At 48.9% G+C, this 23,444-nt stretch overlaps 4 protein-coding genes across 11 annotated transcripts in view; 2 read left to right on the top strand and 2 right to left on the bottom strand.

Moving 5' to 3' along the window:
* Positions 1–117: 117 nt before the first annotated feature.
* On the bottom strand, positions 118–4,322 carry PPP6C (protein phosphatase 6 catalytic subunit). Its single transcript, XM_052815913.1, has 7 exons — positions 4,183–4,322; positions 4,005–4,100; positions 3,808–3,873; positions 3,176–3,317; positions 2,107–2,186; positions 1,752–1,961; positions 118–1,006 (listed from the first exon to the last, which is right to left on the bottom strand). The coding sequence occupies exons 1-7, from the start codon at positions 4,255–4,257 to the stop codon at positions 758–760; spliced, it is 918 nt and encodes a 305-aa protein (XP_052671873.1). The 5' UTR covers positions 4,258–4,322; the 3' UTR covers positions 118–757.
* A 14-nt stretch (positions 4,323–4,336) lies between these two features.
* On the top strand, positions 4,337–7,071 carry RABEPK (Rab9 effector protein with kelch motifs). 2 transcript variants are annotated; one of them, XM_052815910.1, is made up of 7 exons: positions 4,338–4,472; positions 4,551–4,699; positions 4,790–4,942; positions 5,171–5,332; positions 5,915–6,064; positions 6,251–6,400; positions 6,644–7,071. In XM_052815910.1, exons 1-7 carry the CDS (start codon positions 4,414–4,416, stop codon positions 6,943–6,945), a joined length of 1,125 nt encoding a protein of 374 aa, XP_052671870.1. In that variant the 5' UTR covers positions 4,338–4,413; the 3' UTR covers positions 6,946–7,071. The 2 variants fall into 2 exon arrangements, with proteins under 2 accessions (XP_052671871.1, XP_052671870.1); XM_052815911.1 differs by lacking the exon at positions 5,915–6,064 and having other exon boundaries at positions 4,337–4,472.
* A 1,291-nt stretch (positions 7,072–8,362) lies between these two features.
* Positions 8,363–23,444, bottom strand: part of HSPA5 (heat shock protein family A (Hsp70) member 5) — a 101,047-nt gene continuing 85,965 nt past the window's right edge. The window contains exons 1-9 of one of the 2 annotated variants that reach the window (XM_052815900.1): positions 12,629–12,691; positions 12,317–12,458; positions 11,865–12,096; positions 11,427–11,564; positions 11,058–11,170; positions 10,585–10,975; positions 10,021–10,258; positions 9,652–9,819; positions 8,363–9,245 (exon numbers count right to left, since the gene is read on the bottom strand). In XM_052815900.1, the coding sequence (XP_052671860.1) occupies positions 8,686–9,245; positions 9,652–9,819; positions 10,021–10,258; positions 10,585–10,975; positions 11,058–11,170; positions 11,427–11,564; positions 11,865–12,096; positions 12,317–12,435 (1,959 nt within the window). In that variant the 5' untranslated portion in view covers positions 12,436–12,458; positions 12,629–12,691 and the 3' untranslated portion in view covers positions 8,363–8,685. Of the gene's footprint in view, positions 9,246–9,651; positions 9,820–10,020; positions 10,259–10,584; positions 10,976–11,057; positions 11,171–11,426; positions 11,565–11,864; positions 12,097–12,316; positions 12,459–12,628; positions 12,692–23,444 lie in introns of those variants that run through there. The other variant, XM_052815901.1, reaches the window with a different exon arrangement.
* The window catches only part of GAPVD1 (GTPase activating protein and VPS9 domains 1), a 32,333-nt gene continuing 24,927 nt past the window's right edge, over positions 16,039–23,444 (top strand). For 4 of the 6 annotated variants that reach the window (XM_052815890.1, XM_052815889.1, XM_052815886.1 and 1 more), the window contains exon 1: positions 22,918–23,133. In XM_052815890.1, the coding sequence (XP_052671850.1) occupies positions 22,949–23,133 (185 nt within the window). In that variant the 5' untranslated portion in view covers positions 22,918–22,948. Of the gene's footprint in view, positions 16,148–20,411; positions 20,429–22,917; positions 23,134–23,444 lie in introns of those variants that run through there. The other 2 variants (XM_052815891.1, XM_052815892.1) reach the window with 2 other exon arrangements.

Below are 23,444 nucleotides of genomic sequence, written 5' to 3'. Positions count from 1 at the left end.
CGGAACCCCCGCCCCCTTCCTCCGCCGGAACCGGAAGCCGCCCCCCCACCCCGGAGAGAGGCGGGCGGCGGGCAGGGCTCGTACGCGCGTTAATTAGCCTCGGGTTGGGGGGGGGGCTGATGGAAGGTACGGCTTTATTAAAAATACAAGGTCTCTGAAAAAAATCAGAACAGTTATTTTAATGTACAAACTCAATCGCTGCGGCAGGTCTGGGGACTTTTAACTGGAATCCTAAGAAAACAAAACAAGGGGGGGGGGCGGGGAACAGCCCTTCTGACCACTTTATTTTTATCCACTTAAAACAGGCCACGAGGAGGACGACGGGGTTCTACGTGTACACAACACAAGGCAGTCACAGTCCCACCGTGCACACTAGAGGCAATAACTTTGCTGCTGAAATTTCTTAAAACTTACCAAACAAAAAGCTGAATAACACACTGGGACCGAGCTGCTGCTTCCCGGGTATCATGATTGTTAAAAGGAAAACGTTTCATCTAAACCCAGAAATACGCAAGAACTACATGCAGTAGTATAAATTTCAAGGACATATTACAAATACTCTGAAATTAATCTAGGGGAGGGAAAAGGAAACAAAAAACACAACACTTGCTACAGACACCATAATACACAATAAATTTAGATAATTTAAAAATAAAAAAAGGCAAGAGGCAGCATTTCAGCAGCAAAGTGCTCAATAAAAAGTATATTGTAAAGGGACAGTACAAGGGAAGAGGGAGACAGCAGGCGGGGAAAGGTCTCAGAGGAAATACGGTGTGGTTGTTCTAGGAGGAATTACACGTTCTGAGTCTGGAACTGCGCGGAATAACTTTGGTTCTCGTGTATTTACATCTTTAAAGACCATGATTGACGCAATATTTCCACAGCGGTAGCAGTAATTTGGAGCAGACCATACCGTTACCAATTTCTCATCAAACATGAATTTATAGCCTTCGTGAACTAGCTGGTGCGCTCTGCAGATGAGTTTTAAGTTGTTGATGTGAACAAACTGCAAAGGAAAAAAGGAAGGTCAGTTTTCTCTGAGCAGCTGCACACCACGGCCCACACAATCCTCTCCCAGCTACGGCCCCGGCACACACGCACCGTGAAATGGTTAAAAAGAAGCTTTTTCCACCCAGTGCACCAAAAAAGAAAAAATTTGGGTTTTGAGAGCTGAGCAGTGAGCAACACCTATGAAATACAGGTGACAGCTGCAATGCCCAAGCCTGTGCCATCCGCAAGGCTCGATCCTTCCTGAACATGCTGCGGCAAGGCCAGAGCGACAACGTGAGGCTCGAGCACGGCATTCATAACGCAGCTACTTCAGGAGCCTGGGAAGGCCAGCGTGTGTCAGCCCCCAGAGTTCTGCTCGCCATTTTCCAAAGTAACAAAAATTAAGAATTGTTAAGAAAAATGGTATTTTTTTTCTCCTAAATCCTTAGAAAAGTATTCTACGGAAACCCCAGTGATACTAGTTAGTCTCACTATGTTTACACTCTTTAAAAGCAAGATCAGTATTACCACAACTGGCAGTTGTATTTATGCTTTTAAGTTCAAATGGCTCATTTTTCAGGTTGTCTTGAGCGAACCTTCTCCACCACCATGACTTACTCACAGCAGTCTTACAAGGAAAGTTCATCATCTTGCAGGGTCCTCGACCCATTTGTCGCTAGGGTAAATACCAAATTGAGCACGACACTTCAATTTATCTCATACCTGCAGTTACTTTATGTTGCACACAACGGCATCATTACCTCATTCGTCACCTTTGCACCAAAGAGCCAGCCTGCTCCTCGCGGACTGATCGCCCACGTATCGACATCTTCTGGATCAGACCAAACAAGGTCACAGAAGGCGCCTTTGTGAGGAATTTCTTGATTACGTTCGATGGTTCGAATTTGATCGAGTGTCTTGATGTCTGGAGAGAGGCCACCGTGCACACAGAGAATCTGCTCATCTATTAACTGGAGAAAAAAAGGCACATGTGCGACATACTCGCTATTTAATCCAGGCCAGAATGCTACCAGTGTGACCCTTAAAGGTCACTAATTCTCACAGTCACACTTAGACAATCTACTTGTATTTTTGTAACGTGGTGTTTACACTTACAGCTGCTATTGTGAGCATGTCAAAGACTTTGGTGCAGTATCTCCAAGCATTAGCATTTCCGTATTTGGTTTGGCACTCATCTGTTAAACAGAGAATTTTTTTCTTCTTAATGGATCAGAAGGCATTCAGACAATAAAATCAAACACTTACAGCAGAACTCGAAAGTCAGACGTATAAAAAAAACCCTATCGGGAGCACCGCTAAGCAGTCCGCCGCTTGCCGCAGCTGGCCGGCTGGGAACTGACCCTTGCCTAGACCAGCTGAGTGCTTAAATTAGCAAATTTTATACAGGAGAACTGAGGCAGAAAGCGTGAACCGAGCAGGGCTGGTGGAAGATACTCTTACCACAAACGGGAGTTACAGGGCCTTTGTTTAAAGCTACATGAACGCGGCAAGAAACCTGACGGGCAGGCATTTCTTGAGCGACCTCTGAACATTCGTACTTGATGCGTTATCCAAAAGAAGGTATGTTACAGACGCTATTCTTTGTGGCAGATGTTAAATACTTTCCAGGATTTCCTCAGGTTTTATCAAAGCCTCACACAACAAGAAGCTTCCAAGCAATTTAATTCCCTCAGTTTTCCAAACAGTTGTTCTGCTGCTTATTTCTTGCCAGTGGCATTTTCCCAGGAGCTCACTGTTGACAACAAATGAGTTCCACAGCAAACTCTACGTGTGAAGCTGATTTTCAGTTATACTGAAACTTAAGAGGAATTACAGCAACATCATGACTTTGTGTAGAACTTTTCATTACAAGATACCAAAGCACATTCTGTATAAATACATGCTCTGTCTCTAAAATTGAACATGGCACCAAAAAAAAAACCCAGACACCCAGATGCTGGAGGAAAAGAGCAGCGAGATCTGGACTAACACACATTTCTACTTCACAAACACGATGATCACGTTACAAATGATAACACTCAAATTTTACTGAGCCCACTCCCCGTCCAGTCCCAGGAAAGCCCCGGGTAGTGCTGCATTCAGAACAGGTTTCCCAAGGGAAAGACGCCGTACTCGTTTATTACGCGTTAGCCCCCCTTCAGAAACCATTTGGGTAAAGACTTACCATAAAATCCATACACTTGTGTTATCTGCCTGCTTTCATGATTGCCTCGTAACAGTGTGATACGATCAGGCCACTTAGCTTTTAGTGCAAGAAGGTAAGTGAAAGTCTCAAGACTATAATAACCTCTATCTACAAAGTCACCCTGCAAGTCAAAAAAATATTCGTAAATGGACAGTCAAATGGAAAAACGCAAAGTGATACATCCATTCTAAATTTCTCACAGGGCATAAAGAAACCTAACGAACGCTGAAGGGACACCGGGATCTGCTCGGATCTAGGAGAACGCGTTCTTTGGATGCTCGGAGCTGCAGCTTTGGGCCGCGCTCACCCAGAGCTGCCCCGGCACGCGACCTGATGGGCCCTCAGGACGCTCCGGCTAACGGGGCGCTGCTGCCGCACCGGCACGGCTCTGCTTGACCGGCACCGCGCTCTGCTCTTCCTGCCTCGCTTCGCACCACGTAACTCGTACTTTACTCAACAAAAGAAAACCCGTACGTGGCAGGCGAACGGCAAAAGCAAACACGGCGCCGGCGGGCAAGGTCTGAGACTCGACCGGCGTATCGGGATTTAAGCTTTAAACTCATTTTTTGAGCCCTGGCCGAGCGAGCGGGGCGAGCCCCGCCTGCGCGTACCATGAAGATGTAGTTGGTGTCGGGGACCTGACCGCCCGTCCTGAACAGCTCGCACAGGTCGTAGAACTGCGGAGAGAAGCAGGAGCGTGAGGGCTGCGGGCACCGGCACCGGCACCGGGCCCCGCAGAGCCCGGCGGGCAGGACCGGGCCGGGCAGGACCGGGCCGGGCCGGGGGTGCGGGGCCGCCCGCCCGTTACCTGCCCGTGGATGTCCCCGCAGACGGTGACGGGCGTGGAGACGGGCTGGACGTTGGACTCCTCCAGCAGCAGGTCGCACACATAGTCGCAGAGGCGCTGCGGGAGAAGAGCGGGTCGGCACCGGCCTCGGCACCGGCACCGGGCCCGGCCCGCCCCGGCCCCCCCGCCCCGGCCGCACCTTGAGGTCGTTCTCGGGCAGGTACTTGCAGAGCCGAGCGATCTCCACGTACTTGTCCAGGTCCAGCGGCGCCATCTTGGGACGGCGACTCGGGGCCGGAAGCGGAGCCCGGCACTTCCGGGGGGCGGCGAGGGACGCCGGCGGAAGCCCGGGGCACTTCCGGCGGGCGCTGGGCCGGAAGGCGGCAGCCGCTTCCGTCCGGGCGGCTGCCCTCCGGTCCGGCCGCCCGCTATGGGGCCGCGGGCGCTGCCGCTGCTGGAGCCGGGCCGCCGCCCGCAGCCGGCCAAGTGGTGAGCGGGGCGGGACGGAGCGGACGGACGGGCCCGCCGGCCCGGCGCCGCTTGAGCGCTGCCCCTCGCTTCCCGCAGGTACCGGCTGTCGCCGCGCGGTGACCGGCCCCGCGGACGCGTGGGCCACGGCTGCCTCTTCCTGCCGGGCGGCGGGACCGGCCGCGTCCTCCTCCTGGGCGGCGCCGACCCCGCCGGCGCCTTCGCGGACGCCCACTTCGTGGAGCTGGGTGAGGGCCGGGACGGGGGGTCGCGGCGCGGGGGGGGGGGGGGAGCCGGGTCGCGGGGCCGCCGCCGACCGCGCTCTCCGCCGCCCGCAGGCGCGCACCGCTGGGTCGCGGCCGGCTGGAGCGGGCTGCGGCCCCGCTACGAGCACGCCACGTTCCTGCCCGCCACCGACCCTCCGCGACTCTGGGTCTTCGGCGGCGCCCACCCGGCAGGGAACCGGAGCTGCGTCCAGGCGCTGGACCTCGGTGAGTGCCCGAGGACCCGCGGCAGCGGGACCCCGAACCGCCGGCGCCCCGGGGCTCCCCTCGCGGTTCGGTTCGCCCGGAGCCGGCTCCCAGGCGGGGAGGTGCCGGCCGGGCGGGCCACAGAGCCCCAGCCAGGCGCCTTCGGGGTGGCTGTCAGTTGGGAGGGGGAGCAGAACGCGTTTTCTGTTACCGCCTTGATTACTTTTGTTAATCAAACGTCTCGATTAGGAACAGGAACCTGGGAGAGTCCTGAAGTGAGCGGAGTGCAGCCGCTGCCTAGGACATTTCACACCTCCTCAGCAGCGGTAGGAGACTGTCTGTACGTGTTTGGAGGGGGAGATAAAGGAGCAGAACCCGTTAAAGACCAGCGGCTTCACGTGTTTGACACAGGTACCTCTGGACGGGTAAAGGGCCCTTATGCCAAACGGTGGAATCCAGCCGCTGTTGAAGCGGAGGTCTGCGTTCCGGATGCAGAGACGTGGAAGTGTTGGGCCCCTGCTTTGGCTTTGAGTTTAAATGGATGGGCGGGTGTTCCTCGCTGTTGATGTGCACTTACCTTTATGTAGTCGCTGGGAATTTGGGCCAAAACAGCAGTGTAAAGCTCTGGGATGAGGAACGCAGTGGGAGATGGGAGTGGCTTGTCACCTTTGCCCAACAGCAGATGCCTTTCTGTGGTGGCATCATCCTGTGCTGCTCGTGTACTGTCAGTTGTCCTGTTCATTCCGAGGGCCCTGTGTGCACCAGAAAGGGTTTGCTTTCTGGTTTGAATTTATCTTTCCTGCTGCCGAGCGACCCGAACAGCACACAGAGCTCCATCGGAGGGCTTGCCCAGGCTGTATGATATGGCATTAACTCTTCTCTGACCCTGCTGGAGGCACTTCCTTAGGAAGCCTCTGCAGGGCTCTGGGGTCACCGGCTTGTAGAGCTTCCAGCGTTCCCTTCCTAATGGAACACATGTACTCCCATTTTTAGCCACCTTGACCTGGTCCCAGCCAGATACTCACGGTGATCCCCCCTCTCCTCGGCATGGACACGCTGTGGTTGCAGTTGGGACCAAACTCTTCATCCATGGAGGTTTAGCTGGTGATATTTTTTACAATGATCTGTTCTGCATTGATACACGTAAGTATGGATATAGGCACCACAGAGCAACAGCTGTTGCATGGTGGGTTTTGAATTTGGGGAACCTTATTTCTAAAAGATCAGTTCTTAAGTGCTTAAAATATCACCCTATTTGTTTAAAAACAACAAAACCGATGGATTTTTTTTATAATGCATAACCATAGACATGTTCTTTTTCTCCAACAGATGACATGAGATGGGTTAAGATACCAGCCACAGGTGATGTCCCGGGAGGACGGGCATCCCACTCATCAGCTGTGTTTAAAGACCATTTGTACATTTTTGGTGGAATAGGTCCAGATGGGACACTAGATACTACGTACAAGTATCACACAGGTAGGGAGACTTCTCTCAGCTGTGTAAGGGTAAGTGCCAGTCAGTTGGAAAATGCATTACCCCGTCAGTTCCTGGGCTTCACCCCCTGTAGTCAGTATCATTGCACTGAAGTTAACACCAGTACAAGACTAAATGCTCTATAATGTTGAAAACTAATCTAATTAATGATGTCACTGTCCCAGCATGCTTTTTAAGCCTCTGAAGCTACATTTAAAGATGTGAATGTGTATCTTTGCACTGCAGAGAAGCAGCAGTGGACGCTCCTACAGTTTGACTCCCCTCTGCCCGCTGGGAGGCTGGACCACGCCATGTGTGTCATTCCCTGGCAGGCTGGCAAGAGCAGAGATGCAGGAGCTGTCACCAGGGACAACAAAGCTGGGAAAGAGTCAACTGCATCAGTGGGTGACAAAGCTGGCCCCCTCCAGAAGAGCCAAGAGGAGGAGGGGTGTGCTGAAGACACAGTCATGCATCTGCTGTTAATATTTGGTGGGATGGATACACAGGGGGAAATATACAGGGACTGCATTGTCAGTCTGATTGAATAGCAGAGCTGCAGTCCTGCACAGCACCAGCCTTTTCTACACAGTTTTTATAGTACTGTCAGATTAAGTTAATTCTTCTTTCCAATAAAGAAATTCTTACCCTCAAAGGGATGGCACTGTGCTAACACAGCCCTGAGGTGCAGGTGCTTTCTCTGTACGCAGTCCTGCTGACAGTAGGCACAGCGGTCCTTGCTGCCACTGCAGAAAGGCTTCAGCCACTGTCACTTGACCATACGTTGCTGGAACGTGAGAGCCTGGCATGGTTTCTGCTGGGTCTGGACAGCTTTGCACTAGAAGCAGCTCACATGCTCTTGTCTACAGAAACACTTCTACCTGCAAAGCCACAGCACTACCTGGAAACAGAGTTTTGGGGGGGATGATCTGAGTTTTAGCTTTCACCATTTTCAACATGAATAAATGAAAACCAGAAAGTTTTTCCCTGGTGTGGGGGGACATGTGAAGCACCCAGTGCTTTTAAGGAGGTATTAAGAGCAGGCACCACAAAAGCTCTTTCTATACTTGGTTCAATTTCTTATCTAATCCCATGGATAGGGTAGAGATCACAGTTTAAAAAGAGAAGCTTAATTGGAACTCAGCCTTCTTATCCAAGAGCATTTATTATATGCAGACTAGTTTTCAGTCTTCAGAAAACTGGTCCATTGTCTTACGCAAGACCCCAATAAAGCTCCTAAAAACAGGAGGAAAGCAGTTGTAGGGAGGAAATCAGTTGTAGTTAAGCTAGTCTCTCCTCCCTTCCATGGTTTGCATCATCACTGATGCAGGCACATAGCTCCACTACAGCTCTGACTGAGAACGTACTGCCTCTCCAGGCTCTAGTGAAGCTGCACAAGCACAGAGACCCCTCCCCTTTAGCAGTTACTTAGGTTGACTACCCCCCTTCCTTATTAGGATCTATTGTTACATCATGAACTTTACACTACAGTTCCAAATACACCAGCACACTTCAGTATCAGGGTGTAGGCTTGTCAGGGGTCCCCATTCAACCACAGGCAAGAGATGCCAAACTGCAAGCCGTTTGCAGCACCTGTTCCCCAGCCCCGAAGAGGAGAGGAGTACAGCCATCTGTCAGCACTGAACAGGCTGAGGTCAAGTTCCCCGAGGAGACCTCCCGCCGGCCCCAAGCCAGACACATCAGCATTGTTACAGCTTCCAAGCCTCTTGTCTTTTCCAGCTTTCTCCACACCAAGTACCCTTGGGGCTCTCTTCCACAGGAGAAGCTGTAGGGCAGCCAGACTGCAGGAAGCATAGGGCTGTTACAGTTCACACCATCCTGTGAAAGGCTTACCGTGAAGGGGTACCATACCCCTGGTCAATCCGAATCCAACTGTTTAGGCATAATCCACATCTGGTTAAAGCCGGCTGCTGTAACTAGGTAAAGGAAAACAAAACTAGAACAAAGTCCAGTGTAAATAGCAAATTTATTGTGGTCACTTCAGGTAGAAAAGTTCTACACCAAATTCACATGACCAAGTTGTTAAATAGGATGCTTCCACGGCCAATACTTCTAAACCCATTTCACATTTACACTCCCCCCCACTACCCTTCCCTCCCCAGACATTGAGCAACTGCTAACGAAAAGCAGTATACAGCCACTTCGGGCTAGCATTTCCAGCTCCACTCACGAGTGAAGATTCAAAGTTACATTCCAAATTAAGAGTTCAATATTTTAAACAAGTGTTCCTGAGTCCAATATATACACACAACATTCGGCAATGCCAGTATCTACAACTCATCCTTCTCTGCTGCTTCCTCTTCACCAGGGGGAGGACCCGCACTTCCATAGAGCTTGCTAACAATTGGCTGAACAACTTCCTCCAGCTCCTTCTTTTTTGCTTTGAAGTCTTCAATGTCTGCATCTTGATGGCTTTCGAGCCACTCAATCTTTTCCTCAACTGCTTTCTCTATTGTTTCTTTGTCTTCAGATGACAGCTTACCACCCAGCTTCTCTTTGTCTCCAATCTGATTCTTCAGAGAATAGGCATAGCTTTCCAGCTCATTCCGGGCATCAATGCGTTCCTTAAGCTTCTTGTCTTCCTCTGCAAACTTCTCAGCATCATTAACCATCCTCTCAATCTCTTCTGGTGTCAACCGATTCTGATCGTTTGTAATCGTGATCTTGTTTTTGTTCCCAGTGCCCTTGTCTTCAGCTGTGACACGGAGGATTCCGTTCACATCTATTTCAAAGGTGACTTCAATCTGGGGGACACCACGAGGGGCAGGAGGAATTCCAGTGAGATCAAACGTTCCCAGAAGATGATTATCCTTGGTGAGGGGACGCTCACCTAGAAGACACAATTAGAATACAGTTTCTTTCTTTCCTAGCTGTGGCTTGTACATAGTGAAACCACAAGCTGCACACTTTCTAAAGGGAAGGTTTTAATTCCAACCAGGCATCTGCCTAGCCACTTCCAACAGTTATCACCTCTTACTCCAAAGAGCTCTTCAGAATGCAACCATGGAAAAAGACACATTTGAAAAAAAGTCTAGTAACAGCTTTTGATGCAGGTCAAAGAAGCCTGATCAAAGCAGCTTCAGAAAGCGACCACCATTACCAAGGTCTCCCTTATAAGGAGATGTCCATAACCATCTAGAAATATCTACAGCCTTTGTGATAAGACAGTAGCAAGTATTGAAGTCCTATAGATAGATTCCAGCTGTAAACATGTTCCACCACAGGTGACACCTTACCTTCATAGACCTTGATTGTCACAGTTGGCTGATTGTCAGAAGCCGTGGAGAAGATCTGAGACTTCTTTGTGGGAACAACAGTATTTCTTGGGATCAGTTTAGTCATTACACCTCCAACAGTCTCAATGCCAAGCGTCAGAGGACAGACATCAAGCAGTACCAAGTCACCTGTAACAGATCAAGGGTAAGACTGACATGACTTCAACCTGAAAGAAACACAGCATCTCATCACTAGAAACAGGATGCTGAGGTCTCAGAGGCAGAGAACTTCTTAAGGACCAGAAAAGAAGTTCTACTACATTTGTTAGTAACTAATACCCACTACTCGGAGTCAGTGCTCTCTTGAAGTGACAGTGAAGGTGTCATTACCTGTATCTTGGTCCCCAGAGAGAACACCAGCCTGGACAGCCGCACCATAGGCTACAGCCTCATCTGGATTAATGCCACGAGATGGCTCTTTCCCATTGAAGAACTCTTTAACTAGTTGCTGTATTTTGGGGATGCGAGTAGAGCCACCAACAAGAACAATCTCATCAATGTCAGACTTCTTTAGGTCAGAATCTTCCAGAACTTTCTGAACAGGTTTCATAGTGGAACGGAACAGGTCCTAGGAAGGCAAAAAAAGCCCAGGGCTGTAAGACTGTATTCCCACATGGCTAGCCTCTGAATTATGCAGCCTTGGGGTACAAAGGACAACTGCTATAGAGGAGGAGGAGGAACATCAACTGGCTTATAACCAGCCTTGATGACACCTCAGCTGTCATTAACACAAACACAGCCCCAGCTACCCCAGCAAGGAGCAGCTGCCTGCTTTTTACTGCAAGCAGGAAGTTATTTATACCCCAAAGTGCAGCGTCACAGCATGAAATACTGCACATTCACAAGTCTCCGATCTAGAGCTGAGGCACTGTAACTTTACCTTTCTAAACTTACCATGTTCAGCTCCTCAAACTTGGCTCGAGTAAGTGTCTCTGAGAAATCCTCTCCTTCAAAGAAGGATTCTATTTCAATTCTAGCCTGGTGCTGAGATGACAAGGCTCGCTTTGCTTTCTCCACTTCCCGTCTTAACTTCTGCACAGCTCTGTTATCCTTCCTGACATCTTTTCCAGTTTTCTTCTTGTAGAGTTTGATAAAGTGTTCCATAACACGTTGGTCAAAGTCTTCTCCACCCAGGTGAGTGTCACCATTAGTAGCCACAACTTCAAAGACTCCATTGTCAATTGTGAGGAGGGAGACATCAAAAGTTCCACCACCCAAGTCAAACACGAGGATGTTCTTCTCGCCCTCTCTCTTGTCCAATCCATAAGCAATGGCAGCAGCTGTTCTGTATAGGGAACAGCCCATTCAGAACACTGGGACCACCAGCCCCCAGCTCCCCAGCAGGCAGGATAGGTTAGGCTACTTACGGCTCATTGATGATTCGCATCACATTCAACCCAGCAATAGTACCAGCATCTTTCGTAGCCTGACGCTGAGCATCATTGAAGTAGGCTGGCACAGTAACAACAGCATGGGTAACCTGAATAAGGAGACAGAGATACAATTTTGTTATAAAAATGAAAGAAAAGCAGGTAGCATCTAAATAGCCAGAGCAATGCTGGTAACAAGTACCCCATTGTTCTTTAAAGAGAAGTAAAAACCCACCATCAACTGAGCCCATTCAACTGGGCTGCCAGCAGCACTGAACAGAGGTTAGCCCACAGATTCAGCCCACCCATCTTCAGTTTTATAAAGCTGCTGCTTTGGATTCTTCTTAGCAGCACTCATGAACTTACTTTCTTCCCCAAGTAAGCCTCAGCAGTTTCCTTCATCTTTGTCAGGACCATAGCAGAAATTTCTTCAGGAGCAAATGTTTTTGTCTGTCCACCTCCCACGTCGACTTGAATATGGGGCTTGGCTTTCTTTTCAACAACCTGAAAAGAACAACATATGCTGTCCTATTCAACAATTCATAGAATTAGTCCCACTGGTCCAAGTGTTTCTCTCTCTCTGAAGATTAAACAAAGCCGCTATATAACAAGACGTAATTTGAATGCTAGCTAACACAAGGAACTGTTGTCTATATGCCACAGCCACATCACTGCACCCTAACCCTCTCAGGAGGGCTAGGGCACTGCAAGGTTGCTCGAAAGGGCACCCTGATTCAGCAGCCTCTTCTGACCTGACTCATAGGTCCCCCTCCCACCATCCCCCCCTCCACATTTGGGACTCACCTTGAACGGCAGGTACTTGATGTCCTGCTGCACAGAAGGGTCATTCCAGGTGCGGCCGATGAGCCGCTTGGCATCAAACACGGTGTTCTCAGGGTTGGATGTAAGCTGGTTCTTGGCAGCGTCCCCGATCAAGCGCTCCCCCTCAGGCGTGAACGCCACGTAGGACGGCGTGATGCGGTTCCCCTGGTCATTGGCGATGATTTCCACGCGGCCATTCTTGAAAACGCCCACGCTGGGGGGAGGGGGGGGGCGGGTAGCGGAACAGTCAGGCGTTGCTGGGGCCTGCACCCCCCCCCCCCCTTCCGCTCCTCCCTTCCCGGACCCCACAGCCCGCTTCCCTCCACACCCCCCGGGCCCAGGACTCCCCGTGGGCCCGCAGGCCCAGCCGCACCCACGGCGGGGGTCTAGCCGCTTCGTCCTCCCCCCCACCCCAGGGGCCGTTCCCCACTCACCAGGAGTAGGTGGTACCGAGGTCGATGCCCACCACCGTGCCCACGTCCTCCTTCTTCTCCTCTTCCTCCGCCCGCGCCGCGCCCAGCAGCAGCAGCAGCGCCCACAGGAGGTGCTTCATGCCGACCGCTCACCCGCGCCACCCTACCGAGAAGCCGCCGGTCACAAAATGGAGGCGCCACGTGCGCGGCGGCCGCCGACAGCGCCGCTCGCCCCATCCCCCCGGCCCAGTTCCTCTTCTTCCTCCTCCTCCCCCCGCCCGCGACCCAGGCCCAGTCCCAGTCCCAGTCCCGGCCCCGCACCACCGGCCTTACCGTCACCTACGCAACCGCCGCGCCCCCAACCGCCGCTGAATGCCCAGGCCGCGCCGCCCGCCCTTATATACCTTCCGTTACTCCTTCGTGGAGGCTCGCCATTGGCTGCGGCGCCCTCGCTGGAGCTTTCCCATTGGTCGGCTGCTTCTAAGCTGGCCTTCCTTGATTGGCGAGAATCGGGCGGTCCCTCTGACATGCCTGGCGCGCCCCCCTCCCGCCACCCCATTGGATCACCCCGCCGGCGTCGCGGACCTATCAACAGAGAAGCGTGAGCCAAGCGGAGGGAGCCCATTGGCTGAGGGCGGCCGTCATGGCGGGGCCGGGGGCAGGGGACGAAGGTGGGGGGGGGGACGTTCTGGAAGTTTCCATGGTTACCGACCCCGGGCGGGCAGGAGCCCGCCATGGCGGGGGGTCGGCCCTGGCGGCCCGCGCACCTGCGACGCCTCCCGCCCCGCAGCGGCCCTAGCAGGGCTGCCGGCACCCCGCGAGGGAGGTACGGTGAGGCAGGGGCTCCGCGGCCTGGCACCGGCACCGGCCCCGGCTGGGTGGACACATCCCCCGGCAGCCGGGTAGGGCCGGGCCCGGCGGGACCCCCTGAGCCCACGGACAGACACCCGTTAGCCCCCGTCCCTGAGCAGCCGCGGAAGCGCTGGGGATAAGGTGATAACGTGGGCGGCCAGCCCTGAGGAGACGCGGGTTTCTCCACATGCGCCTCAGGGTGCGGACGCCAGCCGGGGCCTGTCCCTGGGCAGGCACGCCGTGTTTCGCACCGGCCCTGACCGGAGGGCCAGCAGGCCTCTGAAGGAAGGCACTTGCTACCTTCTGAACCGTGATGTCTCGACAGTGAGTCACCATGTCCTCGCTCAGATGTAATTCGGGACGCAGTGTTACATCAGCCCCTTGGCTTCTGTATCAAGGCTGTCTCTCCAACAGCTTCTTGGGACGGGATGCTCCTTAGGAAGGTGAAGGCACCGTCCTTAGGAGCGTAGATCCACCCAGATGGCCGCTGCGTTACGTAGGTAACAGGCCTGGCTGCATCTCCGCCATCCATTGCCTTACACGTCTGCGGATCATGCGCGCCTATGTTACCTACCTGCTTTCATTTAAAAGCACATTTTAAAGCGAAAGTTACAACTACAAAACCCCAAATCAAAAATGAAAGTTTTGAGTGATTGAAGAGTGACATAAAATGAGAAATTAAAAGTTGTTCATTCACCTTTGGATGATACCAGATCTGAAACCTAACAAAAATAACTTCAGGTAATTGTAGTATAAAAAAAGCGGTTACAAAGAGAGAGACGCTGCTGTGCTCAGGCAGCATTCTGCGAGTGTAAATGGCTTTTAAATAAAAGCTGCCTCTTGTGCCAGCAGGGCCTGGCCCAGCTGCCTGGATTTCTTATGATGACGAAATGAGATGTTGTCAAAAGACTTTGTTGTTTGTCAACACACATCTGGAAATGCCATTTTGATCTTGATACTGTTCCTTCTGTTTTGAAGTATATCTTGCATCTTTTATATCTCTTAGTGGGTCTCATTTTTTAATTGAATTATATCTGTATTACATTCACATTGATTTGATTTTCTCCTTTTAAAAATCCTGAGGTATCTGATGCAAATTATTGAGCTTAGTCCTTGGAAAAGAATTATTTCCTAGTGTAGCTGTGTGTCCTGAAAACTGTAAATAACATAAGCATTTTATTTCTTCCTAGGAAACCTCGTGCAGATGAGGCGGGGGGGGGGGGGTGCACAGCTTCATAATTCTAGGCCCAGGGCTCATTTTCCTCAGTTCTCTTAGGGAGAGTGATGTGGTAAATACAGCCGGTATTCTGTGCTACAGTTGGCAATACAGCGTGACAGCTGGCTGTATGGTACCAGTAGGTACATTAGCAGTTTGCTGGTGCCTTGTGTGTTTGGGCTTGATGAACATTTTTTTGTTGTATTTAAGTTTGCCATAGTTGTTTCTAAAATGTTATTTGGATATTAAGAGTTCAGTTACATAAGACATTGTCTTTTCTTGGAGAAGAGAATTCAGGGCAGTAACTGTGTCATTTAAGAAAAAGGCACATAGACAATATTTCGGAGAGCGAGAGATACAAAGTGTAAATGTTTGGCTTTTGTTTTGAGTTGCCTGTTGGGCAGAGCTTTGCAGGTAACTTGGGCATAAAAAGCAAGCAGCTGTGGTGGCTCAGGAGGCGTCCCTTGACCCCTGAAATCACCATCGAGCCTGGATGCTGTGCTCTTCTTCACAGAGAGCCTGGGAACTCGTCAGTCCTGGTGGGTTTGCAGCGCTGGGTGTCATTTGGAGCCACGGCCGATTGCTGATGTTGTACAGGGTGATGGGGCATCCCTCAACGAGGGAGCTGTGCAGTACCGGCCTGGACTGCAGATGGTACTTGCATGTCTCCAACTATCTTTTCTTCCCCCTCAGAGAACAGGCTTCTTAAATCCTCCGTTGGGACAACTTTTCATGTAATAAATTATGCTGTGCTATTTAGTTTTCCCTAGTACTTCTGCTGGGCATAGTATTTGACTTGTGTGTTATGAGGAGCAGTCGCATGCGTTGGGAGTTGCGGTTTTGGTCTCTATCCCTGTCCCTGCCAATCAATCGCACTGTGACCTTACCATGTTTTTCTGTCAGTCTGAGCCTCTTGTTTTCTTGTACGGTTGTACCAGGCCCTGTCACGTGTCAGCAAGAGCTGTACGTTTTCTGAGAATCTTGAAAAGAAGGGCAAAGTGAAAATCATTCTGCGACTGTTGCATTAATCACATCTTAGGCTGAAGCTACCTACGTTGCTATTTATGACGAAGCAATTGGTATTATCTAGGCTGGATTGCTCCACACGGAGCAGCGCTTCCACGCTTGGCATACCCGCCTGTCAACAACTTTTGCCGTGCTCTTTGAGCCGCTGTAATGGCCGACACTTACGGATCATACTTGTCGGTAAAGCACCTGGAGACGAAACGCACCATATAGAGATGTCCTATAGGTAAACTGCCTCTGCAACGGGGATTGATTTTACACCGCAACACGAAGACCTTGCGCAACACCCAGCTCCCCCCCCCAGCCCCAACCCAACCGAGCCCGCACCGAAGACCCCCTCAGCGTCGCTCTTCCCTCCAAATCCTTCGAGCCGCCACTCGCCTTCCTCCCAGAATAGGCGGGCTGCAATAAACGAGCAGAACGGGGGTGAGCTAAATAAAGGAAGGTGGTATTTAAAGATAAAAAAATAGGGGTGGGGGGTGTGGAATGGGAAGGAAAGGAGCTCGGCGCTGGGTTTTTTGGGGGGGAGGGTGCTTCATCCCCTGCGGGGGAGGCATGGGCCGGGGGGAGCGGGGGGGGCCGACGGCGGAGCTCCGCTCCGCCGTCGGCCCCCCCCGCTCCCCCCGGCCAAGGGACTACAAGTCCCAGGAGCGCGGTCGCCGTTACCGCCCGCCGCCTGCGCAGTGCCGCGCCGCGCCTGGCTCGGGGCCGCAGCGGGAGCCGGGCGGCGGCGGAGCCGGAGCCGGGGCGCTGGCCGGGTAAGGGGTGCGCTCCTAACCCCCCCCTTCCTCTCTTTCTTCTCCTCCGCCGTACCGCTTGGCTTCTCCCTCGCCCCGCGTTGCTCTGAGGAGGAGGAGGGCCGAGGAAGGCGAGGCCAGGCCGCCCCGCAGCCCGCCCGCCGGCCCCGGGGCCTGACAAAACCTTCTTCGGTTTTTGTTTTTTTTTTCAGGGGAAGGGAGCGGGGAAGGCGGGGGCAGCGCTCCGTGGGGACCGAGCCGCGGGGGTCGGTGGGGTGTGTGGGTGTTGAGATTTAGCGCCGGGGAGGGAGGTTTGTCCAGAGCCACGTGCGGGGTCTGCGGCGGGGGCCGGGGGGGGGAAGGCTGGCGCCGTGGGAGCGGCGAGGGGGGGGCCACGGAGCGAAGCTGGCCCTGAGATTTCCTCGAGTGTTTATCTGTGCCTTTTTTTTTTTTTTCCCCTACTCTGTCAGCCGCCTCCGGCCGGAGCCAGTCCTACCTGCCATGTTAGTGTGTCTGAGAACCGGTAGTTCTTGAGGTTTGCGGAGGTATTTGAAAAATTGAAGCACTTGGCGGCTGGGGCCCTCGCTGCTCTCGGCCACTGTGGGATTGGGCAACGAGTCGCTGTCGAAGCGGCTCGGCGAGAACGTCGCTGGCGTCTCTCCTTTGTGGCTTTCTGTTACGCAGGTTTAAAACTTGTAACTTGACGCGTACCGTGACTTCCCTTTTTTGTTACCGATAGACCCTTAATGTTGAAGAACGTGATGAAGCGAGTATCGGTCTTTTTTCTTGCAAAGTCATGATACCATGCTCTGAAGGAACAGAGCCGTCCGTTACGATGAAGTGCTCAAATCGAGCATGTGACACTACACTTACTGATAGGTAGAATGCTATTTTTGTGGACGATGCAGTCAACTCACGAGTAGAAGCTGCAGTTTGAAGATGATGGAGGGAGGATTGGCATAGGCAGTACATGAAACCTGAAATACTGTGCTTCTGTAAAAGCAGCAGGATGGTGGTTTTAGGAAATGGACTTCTAAACTGCTGCTGCCTTGGAGGGTTCCAGAATATTTAAGATACTCCACATGAGGGTTTCAGTGTGAGATTTGTCAGGTCCTGGAGGATATACTCTGTCCTTAGTAGCAGTTACCCTTCATGGTGGACCGCGGATGGGCTGTTGCACGATGAGGAAGGGAGCTACTCTCAAGAGAAGGGGCTGGGAGCTGGTTGTTTTTGTCAGTTTGAGCAGCTTCGAGTTCTGCACTTCTGACTAACAGTTTATTAGTATGGCTCCTTATGTAAGGGGGACTCCTCTTTCTAGCGTTACAAGCAACTGGAGTAGATTTTGGCACAGTTATATGCTTTTGTTGATTTTATGCAACGCCGTAATATCGTAGTAGATAATTTAGTAGCCAACCGATCCTGTGCATTACTGATAAGTTCTGTTAAGGGGCATGAGAAATGAGGTACACCTTGCACATAAATCTTGCTGGATAGACAGTATGTTCAGTGCTAGCTGCAGAGCAGCCACTGGGCAGAAACAAACTTGAGGTATGAGTTTCTTATTAATATTGATTAGATAGTTGAACTGTAGCAAATTGAAATGCATTTTGCATGTTGTACACGTGTTTTGAGATGGTGGGTACTGTAATGTGAGAGTTCAGCAGATAAGTCCTAGGTCATGGTGAACTATCCTACTGAAAAATGGACTTTTTTTAGCTCAACTTTGGGAGATAGGCTGTTAGCTTATATAAAGAATTAAGGCTTGTTAGTTATTACTATAAATATTAATGAAGAAAGAGGTACTTCATCTGGTGTGAATTAGCATGGAAGCTATTCAAGCTTGCTTAGGAATTATTTTTCAGTAAGATGGAGTGATTTCAATTTTGCCTTGCCCTGCCCTGCCCTGTGTGTGTTAGATCTGCCCAAACTTGCTTTGGAAGTCAGGTCTTGCATAGCAAGACTCAGGAGGAGCAAATAACCCTGAGCAGGAAACACTGGAGGAGAAAGAAGAATCTGGCGTACTAGCAGTATTTACTATTTTACTTAATCTCTTTTCTGTCAACTGAACTGCAGAAATACTCAACAGAGATGTCGCCTGTTCCTGTGTGCCACGGTACAAACCCACATACGTTGTAAGGTGGAGTTCAGTACCTAAGGATTAAATGTAGTGTTTTCCAGGACTTTTAAACGTAGGAAGCAATCTGTGTCCTGCGTTCATCAAAGGCATAGATTGTCTTGGGTTCTGAGCCAAACTTATGTCATGCTGATAGCAGGGCAAAACATCTTAGATGCTGTCAGGTCATGCAATCTTTGTTGTTGGTATGGTGGAGCACCATGAAGTGAAATTGTTTGAATTGTTGTGCTAAGCTTCTCTTACTGTGTCACAGCTTTTAGTAGGTTACTAAGTAGTCTTGAAATAACTGACAAAAAATTGAAATGTTTTCATATCAAAATAAAATTGCCAGGATTGAAAAATAATTTGCACATAGCAGGAACTATTTAATATCTGTTGTTTCTTCAGCCACAGCAGACTGTTGGGTATCTAAATTTCCTAAACTATCTCCTTTATACAGCTGCGTACAGACATCGATTATTTCAGGTATGGTGCGTGGTAGTCATAAAGCAGGTAATTGGTAATTATGGGCACCTTTTTGTTTATGAGAAACTGATAAGGTAATCTGACAAACAACTTTCTGGAATTAGTACCAGCTGAAGCTGCCGCTGCTCGCTCTGCTCTAATGCTGCCTTCTGTGGTGTGTTACCAAATACGTAACTGTGGCTAATTGCCTCTAAAGCTCTTGTCCTGAATGCTGGCGTGGAGTGAATGTTGTGCAGCCTGGGAAGGTCAGAGAATGCAACTGTTGTCTTTTCATACTGATTATAAAGGGAAGAGTTTTTTGGAGGGGAGCAGTGCGTGTCATGTAGGTGTGTTAGTAGTACAACAGTTTCTTCTTTCAAGACTGGCTGTGTTAATAATACCAGTATCTGAAGAGTAATAACGTGTGCATCTTGCTCGACTAGGTTTTTTGGGTTTTCTTTACTATGCTGCAAGTTTTCTTTAGAGCCGGTCTGAAGCTTGCTGGAGTGCTGTGTGTATTAAACTACCTGCTTTGCATCTCTAGTGTTCTCAAATGTCTGCCAGAAACTTAAGGTGGAGACAAAAGTTGTTTGCACTGTTGCTTGCTATACTTGTGTGACTTCAGCATAATTCATTTTTCAAAACTGGCAAATGGGAGTGAATGAGGCATTCCTCTTCATAGAGGTGTATTTCAGTAGCAATCACTAGCAGTCAAATTAGTTTAATTTTTATGGAGGATTGTAAAGACGGGGAAGCTGCAGATCTCTTTTTCTTGTACATTAGGGTAAAAACTGCTGTTGTGCAGTTGACTTTCTGCGGATTGACAGGAAAATCTTGCGGATTTTCATAGTTCTTGACAAAGCAGTGGTACTTATTAACCTGCTGCGGTTCAGTTCCTAATCAATTCTCATCTTACTTTCGTTATTTATGGTGTTCTGCAGTAGAGACAGATAAGATAGACACACGGGTAGTGTCCAATTGATAGGATATTATCAAGTAGTCATGGGACCAGTATATTTAGAAGTACAGGTGTGGGTACTGGTAGCCTTTGGAGCTTTGTTTTGTTTTGGGCCTGAAGTTCATGGTGGCAGTTAGTTTGCAAAAAATCAGAATGCACAGTAGAGTGCGGTTTCTCACAGTTACTCAGTGCTTCAGTGTCTCTGTTTAATGGCTGTGATGCTCTGCCATGAGGAGATGCCCAAATCGTTTGTGTGTTAGGTGGTAACTTCACTTTCCGAGTGTGTGCGATGCCCATACTGTCTTTTTCTTTTTCAGGTGGCATCACAAATGGTACAGTATTGTTTTGCAGTAGTCTGACCTTTTCTACTGTTTTGTTGGACAAGTGGATTATATGCATGTGTATTAGGTGTCTGGACTGTGTGGGAGTCTTACATGCTTTCTGAGTATTAACTGATTTTTTTTTTTTTTTTTTTTAATTGTCCGTAGCTCCAGAAAAGGTTACCAGCAATTTAACTGCTGTTTTGATAATCATAACTTACCAGAAAAGGTGTATTGTTTCCAGGCCACCTTTGTCTCTTTTGCTGACTGGGCTTTTGGAGTTCACTCCCACCTGTGGTCCAGGGGAAAAAAGAATGGTCTTTCCTCAGAGGCTGAAAGCTGTCGGAGTGCTTAGCCCATCCCTGATGCTGAAAATATCTTCTCTAGTAAAAAAAAAAAAAAAAAAATATATATATATTGAGTCAGTGAGAGAAATCACTTTACTTGTAAGTATATTGGACACCTCAGAAGCCATTTAATTGGCTTGTCTACTGTTAAATGTGTTTATAACGAGTGACGCAAAAATAGAAACTTGTTTTGAGATTTGGCAAGGCAAAGGCATAGGAACGTGGGCGAAGTCAACAGGCTGTTCATAGGGGATACCCCATGTGGGTCCCCTGTTCCTTCTCAAAACTTGCTTACAAGCAGGAGAACCACTTGGATGAACTTTCTGTCCAGAAAAGTGGAGCTGGTGGGTGGACACCTTAAAACAGAAAATGTCGACTAAAACTGTTAAGTTTTGATAAACTATGATTACTCTTAGGTACAGCCTTACAGTGGAAAGCATCTGAAAAGACAGAAGGTAGTTCTGCAGATCTTGTGAATGTATGGTTTTTATGGATGCAACCTCTTTTTCCTGGCTGATACTAATAGCTTATAGCCTAATAACTAGTTACTGTTGTGTTTTCAGGCAGTATCAAGTTTACTGCTATTTTTTTTGTGAGCCCTTAAATTCTGGAACCAAAAATAAATTTGTTGTAAGAAGTCATTATTTGTTTCTCAGAGCACTTTGGCAGTAATGTCAGTGTTTCTTTTTGTAATCATTTCTCTGAGACCATCCTAGTTAAAAACATCTAAATTAGCGCATCCTTCAAGTTCCTTGCTTAATCTCATTTTTGGATGCATCAGCTGTAACCACTGATTAGGGTTGCTGGGTTTTTTTGGTTGGGTGGGGGGTTTTTTTGTTTGTTTGAGAGCTTTATATACACAGTTGTTTGTATTTGCTAGGAATGGCCTTCAAACCATCAAGTGTAATAAGATTGCAATTTTTTATGCATGAAGGCTTGTGACAGCATCTCTTTTTGTCTCTGCTAGGGTTTTGGTTGTGAGGTTAAAACTCAGTGATGGTTGTCAGTGCACCTGGTTATCAGGCTTTCTCCACACACTGAAAAAATCCCAACAAATGTAAAACCTGTGCCTAATTAGGGAGCTAATCTGTATTCTTCAGAGAGGATCATCTCCTGCTATGCTGAGCAGTGAACCACAGATCTTTAAAACACTAAAAGGGGAGAGCATTAGGCTGCACATTATAACTACATTATTTGTAGTTTCTCAAGCATGGACTAAATGGTTTTGTGGAGCAGGGCTCCTCAAGAGTCACTACAGGTTGCGGGAAGTAAATTTTTCATTTAACTGTAGTATGGCTTTGAAGGGTTCATCGCCAGACACCTTGACAGCTCTGACATATATCCATTAGCAATATATCTGACAGATAGCTGTTACACATTATATCTGGATCAACCCCTTTTTCTTCCCAAATCAACTAGTGTGGCTGTTAGTTCTGGTGGGGAAGAAGATGTAAAGCAGTTAATCATTAATTCCATGGAAACATAATCTGATCTGCATGGTTCTACCCCTTCCCTTGTCAGCATTAATGCAGGTGATGGTTTTTTTTCTTCCATAGAGTTCATTTTTAGATGGATTAGCTCCTTGAACTTGTTTTGAATGGTGTGGTAGTCTTTAACTGCTAACTGGTAACTTAAGAAGTTGTCTAATTATGAAGTTAGAGCTGATGTTACATTGCAACATAACAGTAGTTTGTGTGGATTTTTGTCCCTGATGTGCTATGAAAGCCTACGGTTGTTTCAGTTTTTCTCTCTTTAAAACAACATTTTTGGATCATGGCCCAAAGAAATATTCTTCTGAATTGAAATATTTGAGGAATTTTTTCTGAATGAGTTCTACTGTTGAGCAAAGTCTCCAGACTTAATTTCCAACTTCTGCCTTATCTGGGTATTGATACTCCTTGATTTTATTTAATTTTTTTTTAATTAGTAATAGTATTATTTAAAATTTCTTAGCAGAAAACACCAATATTGGGAGCTTGGTGCTTCTTATGCATAGGTGAGAGAGGTCATTTGTTTTAACAGGCCAGAGATAACCACACCCAAGTACTTGGATAGTGCTGCGTTACGTGGGCGTGCTTTAGGACAAAGTAGTAAGTGCAGAAATCTTTTTGCCTGTTCACCAGACTGTGGGTTGGAACAGGACCCCTCTTCATCTCCATAAGCCTGTGTCACTTAAGCTGCAGCAAGGGCCACATCTCTCCAAGTAATGGCCGGTTTCTTACCTTGTGTATTGGAGGTGTGGTGCAGGAGTTTTGTAGCGCTGTACTGTATTACTATTTCAGTTCATGAGTGTGAGTTGAAAATACCATTTGCTACTATGCAGGTGTCCCTGATGTGCTGACATAACAAGGGGTTAATGAAATTGGCAATTAGGAAACCTTGCATTAAGGAGTGACTCAGTCATTAAGTGGTGGGCTGTGGATTTGAGAGAATATATTAATATGCTACCATGGAAGGGGCACAGCAGTATTTACTGCTAAGTGTAAGTTTATGACCTGCTTATCACTTCATTGAGGCTGACAGAACTTGTTCCCTAACTGTTGTAATTCACCTGTTTTGTTTTTTCTTTCTTTCTTTCTTTCTTTCAGTGAGTACTGTGTTACCCGCTCGCTGCCCAAGATGGTGAAGCTGGATATACACACGCTAGCTCATCACCTCAAGCAGGAACGGCTGTATGTAAATTCAGAAAAGCAACTTATTCAGAGGCTCAATGCAGATGTATTGAAGACAGCTGAAAAGCTGTACCGCACAGCATGGATTTCCAAGCAGCAAAGGATTAACTTGGACAGACTGATCATAACAAGGTGATTTCAGGGGTGGGGGTGGTCCTGGCAAGAACAAGCTCCTAAACTTCTGTGAATTGCAGCAAATCCATCAGATTTTTTGCATTTGGTATCTGGAGTCCTTTGCTGTACTAATCGTAAAAATAGTAAGGTTTTAAAGCAGATCTCAACTAGGGAATCTGACTCACCTGCAACTTACTTGTTGGCTGTTTAAGCTACCTTTTTTTAATATATGTGTGTGTTTTGCTTCTGTTCATAGTTTATTGGAGCAAATTCTCCTTATTCCTGAATTTGCAAATCATTTGTATTAACTGTACAGAAAGACTTTTTTC

The sequence above is a fragment of the Harpia harpyja genome, chromosome 19 (genome assembly GCF_026419915.1).
Source record: "Harpia harpyja isolate bHarHar1 chromosome 19, bHarHar1 primary haplotype, whole genome shotgun sequence".
Taxonomy (NCBI): domain Eukaryota; kingdom Metazoa; phylum Chordata; class Aves; order Accipitriformes; family Accipitridae; genus Harpia; species Harpia harpyja.
This window is presented reverse-complemented; position numbering and strand designations above follow the sequence as displayed.